This window comes from Grammomys surdaster, unplaced genomic scaffold (genome assembly GCF_004785775.1).
Source record: "Grammomys surdaster isolate TR1022 unplaced genomic scaffold, NIH_TR_1.0 137888, whole genome shotgun sequence".
NCBI lineage: Eukaryota > Metazoa > Chordata > Mammalia > Rodentia > Muridae > Grammomys > Grammomys surdaster.
In genome coordinates, this window is record NW_021622460.1 from 1 (window position 1) to 13,141 (window position 13,141).

At 45.9% G+C, this 13,141-nt stretch overlaps 1 protein-coding gene across 1 annotated transcript; it reads left to right on the forward strand.

The window, feature by feature from the left end:
• Positions 1-834: 834 nt before the first annotated feature.
• Positions 835-2,086, forward strand: LOC114615735 (mucin-4-like; the record flags this gene model as incomplete). The annotated part of the gene is made up of 2 exons (XM_028761384.1): positions 835-997; positions 1,865-2,086. Coding segments are annotated over 2 exons (359 nt in total), but the record flags the coding sequence as incomplete, so codon positions are not given.
• Between the last annotated feature and the right edge of the window lie 11,055 nt (positions 2,087-13,141).

Sequence of the window (13,141 nt, forward strand, 5' to 3'; positions counted from 1 at the left end):
GAGCGGGAGCGGGAGCGGGAGCGGGAGCGGGAGCGGGAGCGGGAGCGAGAACATACCTAAGTTGTTTTGACTGCCTGACCAAAAAGGTATGACAAAAATAAGACAGAAAAGAAAACTCTACTTTGCATTCTAATTTTCTTGTTACGCCTTAGGGAATTTCATATATAATTTTTAAATAAAGGGATCAAATCGTACAAATCATACCTATGTTTGGTATCCTCCACATTAAATAATAATGACCACATTATCTCAAATATCGTGTACCTACTTCCATTTGACATATTATTCTTACAATGATCTTTTTGAAACTGGTGTTTGTAACAGATTTTAAGTGTTGTGAGGATAGCTACTTCTTATTGCGGGTTTACTGTGTGTCCAGCCCTGTCTCATACACTCCGCCTGCAGTATCTCATTTAGCACCACAGCTAGGTTAGGACTGTTTTTATACTTTGTTTTTAAAGGTAAAGAAACTGAAGCTGACTTAGGAAAAAGTCCCTAAATCTTAACAGCGAGTGAGTCGGGGAGTCTGAGTTTCAGCTCAGTTCTGGCTAACTTCTGAGCATGGGCTCATCACTGCTGGCCTGTTCAGACCCTGAACACTGTCATCTTCTTGACAAAACTGTACAGTAATTTATCTGTTGAGCACTCTGACCCCCATTACACAATATTAATAGGACCAACCATGGAGAACCAAATACCTACAGATACAGGACTCTGCGCACATAACCAGATGTTTCTCAGGATAAACATGGGCCTGAAATTTGACTGCCTGATTGAAGTTATGAATGTATCTCTGTGGTTTGCTTACTCCATGTATCTTTTTCCTGTCTACAGTGGACCTAAGTATGCTGAAGGAGTACTTCACATGTCCTGGCTACAAAGGCTACAACCTGGTCTACAGCCCCCAGGATGGCGTCACATGTGTGTCCCCATGTAGTGAGGGCTACTGTCAGAATGGAGGCCAGTGTGAGCACCTGCCAGATGGGCCCCAGTGCAGGTGGGTAGTGCTCTGGCACAGAAAAGCATAGTACTGGGGAACTCAAATTTGATGAGACACTATGGTGGGCCCAGGAAGGCAATGGTCCCTCCCAAGACATGACATTGGGATGACTCCCTAGGGGGTGGAGGACAAGAAGCAGAGAAAGGGGGCAGTGGGAGAAGGGTGTGGCACTGCTCTTCATGGAGGAGAAAGATGTGTGTTGCTTCTGAAACCCAAGCTAGTCACAAAAAGTTACTCCAGCCATTCTGGACATGGAGAAAACTACGCTGTAGAGAGAGGAGGTGCCAGTGGGCACCCAGGAAATAGAATGTCAAAGTACCAGAGCCTCCCTAAGAATGGATGCCCTCCAGACCTTGTGGAAAAGAATGAAGTGGCTTGGCTGGTCCCAGTCATGCCCAGGGGACTCAATCTGGAGAAACCCCTGAAGCCGGTTCCTTAGGCCTCCTCCATACATTAACAAACTGTGTCTTCCCTGAGGAGAGGACTCTGTGTCCCTGTGCAGGGACACAGGGGCTTGTCTTCCAGTGTCCCCTGTTTACTCTTGTCCCACTCTTAGTCCAGGACTAGTCAAAGGAGATGGGCTGAGTCGAGGGCAGAGCTCATCCTTTGGGAGATAAGGGAATGGGTTTCTGGCTGTGTGGGCACACCTCTGTCTACCACCCTTCTGAGCCATGCTGGTGGTATAAAATGTGCTATCCAGCCCTGGTTTTTAAAACCATCCCTCCCTCCTTTGTCTGGTGACCTCACTTCAAAATGGCCTCAGGGATGGCTGGAGCCTCCACCTCGCCTGTCTTGCATAATGACCCCTGGTCCCCAGGAGTGGAAGGCCTCCTCACTGACCACGACTGTTCTCTCTGTCCCCAGCTGCACATCCTTCACCATCTACACATCCTGGGGCAAGCACTGTGAGCACCTGAGTGTGAAACTTGGGGCCTTCTTCGGGATCCTCTTCGGAGCCCTGGGCGCCCTCTTACTACTGGGGATCTTAGCATTTATGGTCTTTCACTTCTGCGGCTGCTCCATGAACAAGTTCTCCTATCCTTTGGACTCAGACCTGTGAGGCCTCATCCCAGATGGGCAGCTGCACCCAGGATACCTCAGCACCCACCCATCAGTCTGCCTCCGGTCTAGGGAGACTGGAAAGGGCCTGCTGCATGAAGATGACCTGAGATTCTTCAAGAATGGATGAAGGGAGTGGAACCAGACTCTATCTTTGTAGTAGACCAGGGGTACAGGAAAAGGCCATGATGACCAGCTATACAGATGGATGGGTTCTATACAGACACGTACATAGGATACGGTCTATGTATGAGTGCAGACTGTGTGTATACACACCAGGGTTAATGGATGACCGCCTTTACATTGACCAAAATGTTTTACATATAAAACTGGCTTAGCTCTCATTAAAATCTATTTAAATAAAGTCTCTTTCATTTTATGTCTTCTAACCATGAATTCCATCCCAGATTTCTTCTGGAGGCTGAAGGATTAAGCACAGTGTGTTTTTCCACTCCTCATAAACATAGTTGTAACGTTGCATATGAGGCTGGGGGTGGAAAGGTCAGATGGTGGGGCCCAACCCTACCATAGCCCCTAGCTGCCCCATGATGGCTGCATCAGTGGCCAAAACTCTGACTTGGTCCTTGCTTCCTCCTGTCTCACCCACCCCTATACCTCAGCTAATGCTTCCGGAACCTGTTTCCCAAAGATGTCTGTGCTGGAGCCTTGGTCCCTGGTACAGCCATATTGGAGAGGTAAACCTTCAAGAGACAGGGCCTAATACAAGTCAATTAGGTTATGCAACTCACATTCAGGAGGACTGGAGTATTTCCCAAAGGACCCCAGTTCCCCAGGGAGTGAGTTTTTACTATATGAGAGTAGCTTGTGACCTTGGCCTCTTCTGTGTATGGCAGACAGGTCTCTTTTCTGTTTCTCTGCCATTTGACTTAGCCAAAAGGACTTCACTTAGAGGCCAAAGAGATTAAGCCATTCAACCTTGGACTTCCCATTTCCAAACCTGTGAACTGTATCAGTAAGCACCTTGCTTGTGTAGGGCAAGTGTAGCCACCACACCTGAAATGGAATTTGGAAAGCAGAGGAAGGGGGATGATTGCAAGATCCAGACCAGCAGGGCTTAAGCAAGATCTTATCTCCCAAAGGAGCGCTGTTTGTTAATGCACGAAAAGCCATATTGCACAGCCCGGACTGTGCACTCTGCAAAAATGCATTATTCTTGAGTTTAAAAAGGGAGTGGTCAGACTTAGCAAATAAAAAACAGACAATGCTTAAGTTAAAATTTAAGTTTGTGACAAGCCACCAGCACAACTGATTTTATACAATAAGGATGTTTCCCAAAATATTTAGGACATTTTTAAAAATTGTTTATCTGAAGTTGTAACATACTTGATACTCTGTATCTTGTCTAGTAGCCATGGTCACAACTGTTGAAGCAATGAGAGCCCAGAATCGGCCCCCTGACAGGGAAAGGAAGGCGTCCAGGCAGACTATGCTCTGGCTGGCCAGGAACTACCTTTGAGAATGGAATAACCAGATTAAGGACACTTCCACATCTTCATGAGTTTACTTCCGGCTTTTAAAATTTGGATTCTGTCACTTTGGTACCTAGAGTAAAAACTGCATGTGTCACAGACAAGTGCATATGTCTGTGAAAGACATTAGGTGGCCTGCTGGCAAGGCCCAGGGATCCTCCTGTGTCTGTCCCATCTGACAGTACTGGGACTAGTCCTTCTTCAGGGTGCTAAGAAAGGGAGGCAGATGCTTACCAGTTCCAGCAGGTTACGAGCAGCAGGACATCCTTAGGGGCCACGGAGGGGCAAAGGAAACTGTCTGGGGCCCAAAATGCCAATATCCTTGCTCATTCTTTAAAGAAACATCCCAGAACCTTCCTGTGGGCTGATACAAGGAGCTAAATGTCCAGGATGACAGATAATAGCTTGCTGGTTTAATACCTCATTTTAAACTTTATGGACTAGACAGTGATGTGGTATCTGCTCATTTACATGTGGGACACAACCATGGGCTGGCTGCCAGACACTGCTTCACATAGCTGGGTGGCCAGCCCTCTCTCAAGGGACAAAAGAAGAACTAGATGGCCAGAAGCTTTGGGTAATCTTGTCAGGAAAGTCCTTCATTTTATCATTCCCTTCATGGCTTTGGGGTTTTGTCATCTCAGAGGTCATATCTAGTCACAGGTGACAAAGTAGGTTCACACCTGATATTATCTTTATGGAGTGTGTGTGTGTGTGTGTGTGTGTGTACAAGTGCATGTGTCTGTGAAAGACTTTAGGTGGCCTGCTGCAAGGCCCAGGGGTCCTCCTGTCTCTGTCCCATCTGGCAGTACTGGGGTTTGCATATAGCCATGGCTGGGTTTTACATGAGTGGTGAGAATCTGAACTCAAGTAGCCATACTTTTAAGGCAAGTTCTCTTATCCACCGATCCATCTCCCTATCCTCGGTGTTTTTACCTTGTCTACACACACCTTCAGAATCTTAATGGCTGAGAAATTATTCCACATCCTTTTGTTTCTTGCTGATTCAGTGACATTATTTCTGTGAACCTTGATCCTCTCCTCCCTTCTCCACACAATTATAATCACAAATATATATTTATATATGTAATATTTATTTATATATAATTTCTATAATATCATTTACATGTATGATTTAGATAATAAAATATATTTATAATGACATATAATTGTAATTATAATTTCCAAATACTTCCAATTGTTCTGTCCCATATTTTATAATTTTTTTTCTGGTTTACTAGTAATCCTCATCAAAACAGTATGCACGGGTCCTTACATGTATGTAGTTAATGTTAAATTATCCTCTGAAGTAGGTGTCACCAACTGAAGAAAGTACAAAGCAGGAGAAGAAGAAAGACTCAGTGTAGGGGCTTCGTAAGCCAGCTGCCTTCCTCCATACCTGGTCCCAGCACAGCCTGAGATGATAGCAAGTCAGCTGATGTCTTGATTGTGCTGCAGAGTGTTCTTTCCGTAGCTTGCAGAGCCCACTGCCCTAATTTCAGAGACGTCTGCTCTTGTAACCTGTCTTAGCCACTGTCCTATTGCTGTGAGGAGACATCATGTCTGAGGCAACTTATAAAAGGAAACACTTAACTGGGGGCTTGCTAACAGTTTCAGAGGGTGAGTCCTCGACCATCACAGCAGGGAGCATGGCAGCAGACAAAGCTTGGTGCTGGAGCAGTGACTGAGAGCTTACATGTCATCCAACAGTTAGAGGCAGAGAGAGAGCTCTAGACTGATGTTGACATGGGCTTTTGAAACTCAAAGCCTGCCTGCCCCCAGTAACACGCTTCTAACAAAGCCATACCTCCTAATCCCTCCTAAACAGTTCCGCCAACTGAGAACCAACCATTCAAATATATGAGCCTATTAGGGGCCATTCTCATTAAAACTACCAAAGAACCCATTATCCATCTCAGGCACTCGGAAGCATTTGGGTGACCCTCTGTATAGGGCTCTGTACTCAGTTCTGGAACTACTCTGAACTAGTTAGTACTTATCCTGAACATGGGTAATTTCAGAAACCTACATTATAACATAGCATGTTAAGTGTTACAACAAAACTCTAAGCAAAGAGACTGAGAAATCATCTGCTCTCTCAGGAATCTGACAGACACATGAAAAGGTCCCGTCTGAACTGGGCTTCTGAGAATGAGTAGGAGTTTTCCAGAAGAGACCCCCAGGAAGTGAGACTATTCCAGCAGGAAGAAACCATGAGGGCAAGAACTCAAGATCTAATCAGGTGTTGCTTGGGAGCATGAGACCCTCCTGTAGATGGGACACAGGACACAGGATACAGGAGTGGGCACTCTAGGCTGAGGCCACATCCTGAAGGCTCTTGTGTACCAAGCAGGTTGTCTGTCTGTCTTCTAGGAAACAAGGGAATTTGGCTCTGATGTTGGAAAGGAAATTGCTAGAGACAACGTGAAAAGTAATATGGAGAAAAAAAGTTTCATTTTCAAAAAATAAGACCAAAAGTATCAAAAGCATTATGAACTTTCTTCCATGCTAATAAATATAACTGAAGTCCTCTGGAAGGGCAGTGCATGCTCTGAGCCATCCCTCCAGCCCCGAGTTACTTTCTTTTTAATTACATATGTGTGTCTGTGGTGAGGTGTGTGCATGTGAGTGCAGTGTTCATTGAGGGCAGAAGAGGGCATCAGATCCCAGAGCTAGAGTTACAGGCAGTTGTGAGCTGCCTGACATAGATGCTAGAAACCAAACTCTAATCCTTTGCAAGAGTAGGTCTTAACGGATAAGCCATCACGCCAGCCAGGAAATTCTATAGACTGAATAAAATATTCTTGTATTTTAAATTTTTTTTTTTATTTATTTATTATATATAAGTACACTGTAGCTGTCTTCAGACACCCCACAAGAGGGCATCAGATATCATTACAGATGGTTGTGAGCCACCATGTGGTTGCTGGGATTTGAACTCATGACCTCTGGAAGAGCAGTCAGTGCTCTTAACCACTGAGCCATCTCACCAGCCCTATTCTTGTATTTTAACATCTACTACATCTAACTAAACTGACTCATTGGAATATCTTGAGGTTTTTTGTTGGTTTTTGTTTTGCTTAGTTTTTTTTTTATTGGCAGTTATAACTAGTCCTATATAGATTTCTTTTTTTCTATTATTTTCTTGGAATAAAGTAGGAAAATCTCTAGGTTGAAGGGATGCACATTTTCATAATTTGTTCATTGTGAATTTCACATCATGCACCCCAATCCCACTTATTTCCCCGTCCTTCCATATCTGCCATCCTTGTAACCTCCCCACCAAAAGAAAATTAAATAAACAACAACAAACAAAAAACCCTCACCACGGAAGCTGTGGTGTGTATCCCACACAGTGTACCCTTTTGCCCAAACAGCTTTATTGGCGAATGTTCATTTCAATGAATCTTTGGTGTGGTTCAAGGCCTCAGGCTTCTGCTACGGCATCAATACTGGATCCTCACCAAGACTCCCTTCTTGTTTTTGCCCTGAGTCATGGAGACCCTGCAGCTTTGGCTCTGCTGGACTGGCCTCTTCATGTGCTCCAGCAGCTTGTAGGTGTAGTAAATGTTGGAGTGGGCTAACTCAAAGCCCTGGATCTGGGCCTGAGTAGTGGCTGAGGTGGCCAGCCCGTCTGCCCTCCAGAGGCCACACCATCAGAGCCAGCTCTCCCAGGTTGTCTAGGCAAGGGACAGGACTAACTCTCTCGAATGCTGTAGTTATCAAGGGGGTCTCTTGAACATCAGCATGGTCTCAGATGGCAACACCCAGGCCACAGACATCCAAGTGGCCTTTGGTGGTGACTCAGGCCACAGACATCAACACAGACACCTGCTGTGGCAGGGCTAGGATCCAGACATGGCCCTAGGCAGCTGTATGGGCCCGACATCACCATGGCCTCAGGTGGCAGTGCATGCCGCTCACACCAGGCTGTTTCCTCGCTCCCAACTGCGTCTCCAGTTCTGCCTCTCTTCACAGAGCTCATCAGCTCACTTTTTCTCTCCCTCTCTCTACCACACACTTGCTCACCATAGTGGGGCTCACCCGGCCCATGGCCTAGTTTCAAAGCTTTAAACTGTCAAATAAATAGTCGAGTTAGCCTCCAAAATCCTGTACTAGTTTCATCCATGTTTAAAATACTTAATAATGTATACTCACTTATTAAAACTTTTCATAACTCTTAAAGGAGTTTATAAAACCTTACCTACCTACATGAAGCACAATAAAAACTCTCTGACTATATTCATTTACCCGTCTTTGGTAGCAGAGTCAAATTTCCTTTTCCATGGGAGGTGTCACATTCTTCCTTCTGTGAGTGACCTCTCTTGGCTGTGTGTTCATCTTTTTGCTGGCCTGCTGGTCTCTTTGTATAGCAAGGACACTCTGTTCTGGCTAAATGTAATCCAAATAGATTTATTTTTTGTCCAGTCTTGTTATCTTTGTTGATGCTAAACATCCCCTGCTAACTTTACACTGTAGTAGGAGACATTGTTTTTAATCATTGTTTATTTTGTGTACTGGAAGGAGAGGCAGCGTGTGTGTGTGTGTGTGTGTGTGTGTGTGTGTGTAGATCAGAGGACACCTTGAGGGAGATGCCTCTCTATTTTCATAATGTGTGTCCCTGGGATCACACCCAGATAATTAGGCTCAGTAGCACTGTCTTTACTCACTGTCTTCCAACCCCCTGAGACATCTTTGAATGTTCCTCAGCACACAGTATGGTCTCTCTTCTGTTTTAGGTACTCACCAAACACACCAAGCAAACCAAACACAACAAGCACCACATCAAACACACCTGGGTAAGAGGTTGAGTTATTTGCAACCACTCTATGAAACTCATTCCTGCCCCGCGCTGAGAACACAAGGATGTCATTTGAGTGCATACACCCCCTTTATTCAGGGCAACCCCAGAGTATTTTTATTAACTGCTAAACATACTTATGGAGCAGCTTTGTCATTATTTCAAGGCCGGGGACTAAACCCAGTGTTTTGCTCCTGCTGAGAACTTGCTCCAAGACTGAGCTACCTCCCCAACACACAAAGTACTGACTATGTGCAAGGAGCTAGGGGCATCACAACGGGCAAAGGATGTCGTTATAGTTGAAGGATCAGGTGATAAAGACAAAGAAAAGAAACACATACTATATCAGGTATATCAAAAAAGAATGGCAGTCGGTATGTAACAGCGTGAGAAAGGCATTGTGGGTAGAGTATATTGAGGAGGGGCAGGGAGAGGTGGAGAGGGAGGAGGCACTGAGCAAATGTCTGGAGAAGAGGCCTCCTAAGCAGACTGAACAATGCACACAAAGACCCCAAGACCCAAGACCTGAGCAGACCCGGTGCATCCAAGGAACGGCAGAGTCGTCCGGCGGTTACCAGAGAGCAGACTTCCAGAGAGCAGGCTAGAGAGGCGGTCGCGGCAGTATCCATCATTCACTGTTCTACAGGCTGTTGTCCAAACTTGGCTTTTCCTCTGAATGAAATGGAAGAGTATGAAGCACAGGCCTGCCACATGTTAGGAAAAGAAGTCTCCAGCTAATGTCCGGGGACTAGACCGGGTGTTCAGATGGGCACAGGTACCAACAGGGAGTCTGTAGTCATGGAGTAACACAGGTGAGAGACCGTATCTTAGCCCACCTGAGTAATGGCTGCAGAGCTCGTGGGGAGTGTGGGGTGCTGGGTATTGTTTGAGGAAGAGAAGCCGGTTGAATTTTCTTGTATAAAGTGTGAGAGAGAAAGGAAAAAGACTAGTGGATCTGAGGATTTGTGCTGGCGCAGCTGCAGAGTGCCAGTGGCATGAACTGAGCTGAGGGAGACGCAGCAAATGAGATTAAGAACTTCAAATCTGGGAGCACTGAGTGTGCAGGGTCTCCTCGACATCCATGTGGGCAGGCTGAGTGAGCAGTCGAGCATGCGCATCACCACTCGCTGGATGTAAGCTCAGGCCCATGTGGGCAAGCCGAGTGAGCAGTTGGGCATGCGCATTAACATTCACTGGATGTAAGCGCTGGCATTTCAGGTGTTTGTCTTCCCTGCCTACTTTACTCTTTCTCCTTCCTCTTTTGGATTTTTCAGAAGTTTAAAATCTTAAGCAAGTTATGCTTTATGAGAGAAGAAAAACTAACCACATCTAACTTTAAAATAATGGCAGGTGAGCATGAGCTACAGCAAGAACAACTGCATGTTATAGACTTTTAAACCCGTTTGAGTCTGTAACTTGACATTTAAACCAATTGACGTTCTATGAGGTCCTCCCTAACTTGGACCAGGTTCTCCCCGGCTCAGCTGACCTGAAATGAACAAATGTAGTCCTGCCCTGAAGGAGCTCTCTATGGTTTGGTTGTGTCTCTGGAAGGTCCCTGTGTTAAAAAGGCTTGGTCCTTAGGGTAGTTCCTCAGTAGGTGGGACGTTTAGGAGATGGAGCGTAAGGGGATGCGCCCTTGAAGGGGGTTGGGTACCCCAGTTCCTCTTCCCTCGTTTTGCTTTCTGGGAGTAAGACAAGCAGCCGGCACACCCTACTCTGTCATCGGCACGCCCACTGATACAAAGCAACAGATCTACCCTATTTTGACCTAACCTGAGGCCCAAAGCAATGGGTTCGCCCTATTTTGACAGAATCCTCTCAACCGTGAGCAGAAATAAGCTTTTTCTCATTGTAAGCTGTTGATCTCATAGTTTGCTCTAGTGGCAGCTGACTAATGCAGAGCTCAAGGGCCAACAGGTTCCGAGGCAACTCTTGGTACATGCCAAACCAAACCAGACAACCGGAAATCACTCCCCAAACTCCCACTTAGTAAAAACATCTAAGGCACATGGGGTCAAGACAGATAATCTCTGAGGTCACGCTGAGGGTGATTGAGTACAGAACAGAAGAGCACAGGTGGGTGCTCAAGTCTCTCTTTACTGAAATACAATAACCAGTCAGAGGGGGTGAAGGACGTCACTGGAAACAGGCCAGCCTCTCCCTTGCACATACAGGCAGGCATAAGTGGACCAAGGCCTTGTGGTCAGGTATGAGGGAGGGCACTGGAGTCAGCTGACCTTCATGGGAACTTTCTGAGTTCATAGCACAGAACCGTGGCCTTGGTCTGTTGGTAGCATCGGGGCCACCGATGGCATCACTCTTCTTCTGGCACAGGAGGAGGCCATGCCTGGGTGCAGCTAGCATTCTTCAACCCCTCCTGATGCTCAGTAAGGACACTTGGACAAGTGGCATGTGGGTGTGCAGTTCACAGTGGAGCTGAAAAGCAAAATAACAGGTGGGGTACACAGCTTATCTGCCCCGGAGCCCACCATAAGCCAAAGGTGAGAAGGGACAGTGGAAGGACATCCACAGGGCTTCCTGGGCCTCTCCTGTGATGACCGGGGTGGAGGGTGCTTAAAACTCACAGCGGCCATACACAGCAGGTGCTCTTAACCTCATTCTATAAGAGGTAAAGGTAGCACTGACTGAAATAGCCAAACTCACATAGCTAACTGGAACCCAACCCCTGACCTGCCTGACTCCTGGGCCATTGGGCAGATCTCAACAGAAATCAATACACTTAACAAATTTCACAAAATAAAGAAATAAAATAGAATGACAATAACGACAACAATAATAGAATCAGTAGCAATCCCATGTGACCTCACCCCTGTACCTAAGCTGCCTGACCTGATCCTGTGGTTGGTCTCTGACCTCTGACCTAGTCTCCAGTTGAGGTGTCAGTTCTACACTCTACTGTGACCTCTGCCTCCCATGAGGATCTACGTTTGCCACTTTGATGTTTGTGACAGACACCTGTCATCTGTCTGTCCTACATCAAACGTTGATGCCTTGTGGACAGAAATCCCCACGAAGAGGGTCCCAGTGGGTCTCCTGTTACTAAGAGAATCCAGAGAGCCAGGTATTTATTCCTTCTTAATATCCCAGGGTAGTGATTGGTGGGTACAAGAGCCAAGCTTGGTCGATTGGACCCTCCGCTCAGAACTTTGGCCTTGTAACCAGCAACCCAAAGATGATGTTCCAGTGAGAACCCACTTGTGACAGCACATGGAGGAAGCATGTCACCCACTGACAATGACCAGCAAGAGGACAATGTCCCAGGAAGCATGTCCTCATGCTTGTCAAAGCTGCTCTTCTGTCATTCCTTTGCTTCTGTGCATCTGGGGTCCTCTCTCCCCTTGTTTGCAAAGCAATGAGCTTTGCTTTAAAAAACAAAACAGAACAACAACAACAACAAAAACCCAACTCATCGATGTCACTGTAATTCTCAGAAGTTCTAAGACCTGAACATTTAAGATCTGAAACATATTAGATCTGGGGTCAGAGAGGTGACCCAGTGGTTAAGAGCACTTTTGCTCTAGCAGAGGACTTGGGTTTGATTCCTAGCACCCTCATGGTGGCAAACAATCATCAGTAACTCCAGTTCCAGAGAATCTGATACCCCCTGCAGGTCTCCACAGGCACCAGGCACAGACATAGTGTATCTGCATATATATATATATATATATATATATATATATATATATATATATATATATATGTGTGTGTGTGTGTGTGTGTGTGTGTGTGTGTGTGTGTGTGTAAAATGCCCATACACATAAAATAAAAATAAAGCAAAAATTAGATGTGGGGTGGGGACATTTATTTATATTATGAAAATAAAATAAAAATCAAAGGTTTCAGACAAGACCAGAGAGAGACAGACAACAGGCTTCTTTTGCCTTCACCGAGGGGTCCTACCAGCAGGGATAACAGCAACTTCCACCCTGTTAATGGCCACCACCTCACCTGTCTGTCCTGGCAGCAGGACTATACCCCTATCATACAGCTGCTGGCCAGCCCCTCTTTAGGGTCTATTCCTTTCCTAGATGGCATGGAGCATGAACTGACGTGACTACACGGATGATAAAAGGTGCTGGCTGAAGTCTGAGACACTTGGCAGAACAGGGTGGAGGTGCCATTATCATAGACCAGGTCTAGTCACACTGTTCACACTACGGGTAGATATTGGACACTTCATGAGACCAGCACTGAGCTAGGCCTGTGACATTTATACTGAGCTGACCCAGTCTAATCTTCCAATCATTCATAGCATTCCCTAGAATTTTACTAATGGTCTAGGAGTAAGAGAATTTCTCCAAATTGGTATTCAAAGACATGACAATCTTCCTCTCTGCCTGGAGCATATCTCCAAGGGGTTTTATATCTAGCATCCTGATTGCATGTCTTTTCCCATTTGTGATGTTTTTTGAGATGTCAGTCATGGTGGCTGTGATGACAACTTGATGCCATCTAGAGTCACCTGGGAAGAGTCTCAATGAGGCACCGTCTGGATCCTTTGTCCTGTCTGTGTGGGGTTGTCTTATTAAGTCAGTCAATGTGGGAAGACCTAGTTCACTATTAGCGGCACCATTCCCTTGGCTTGGGTACTGGACTGTACAAGAATGAAGAAGATAAGCATGCTTGTATTCGTTTTCTCCTCTGTTGTGGATGTGCTATAATGAGCTGTTTGAAGTGCCTGCTGTTTTTCCCTGCTGTGGTGGTTTGAATGAGAATGGTTGGGTTAGGGTTAGGGTTAGGGTTAGGGTTAGGGTTAGGGTTAGGGTT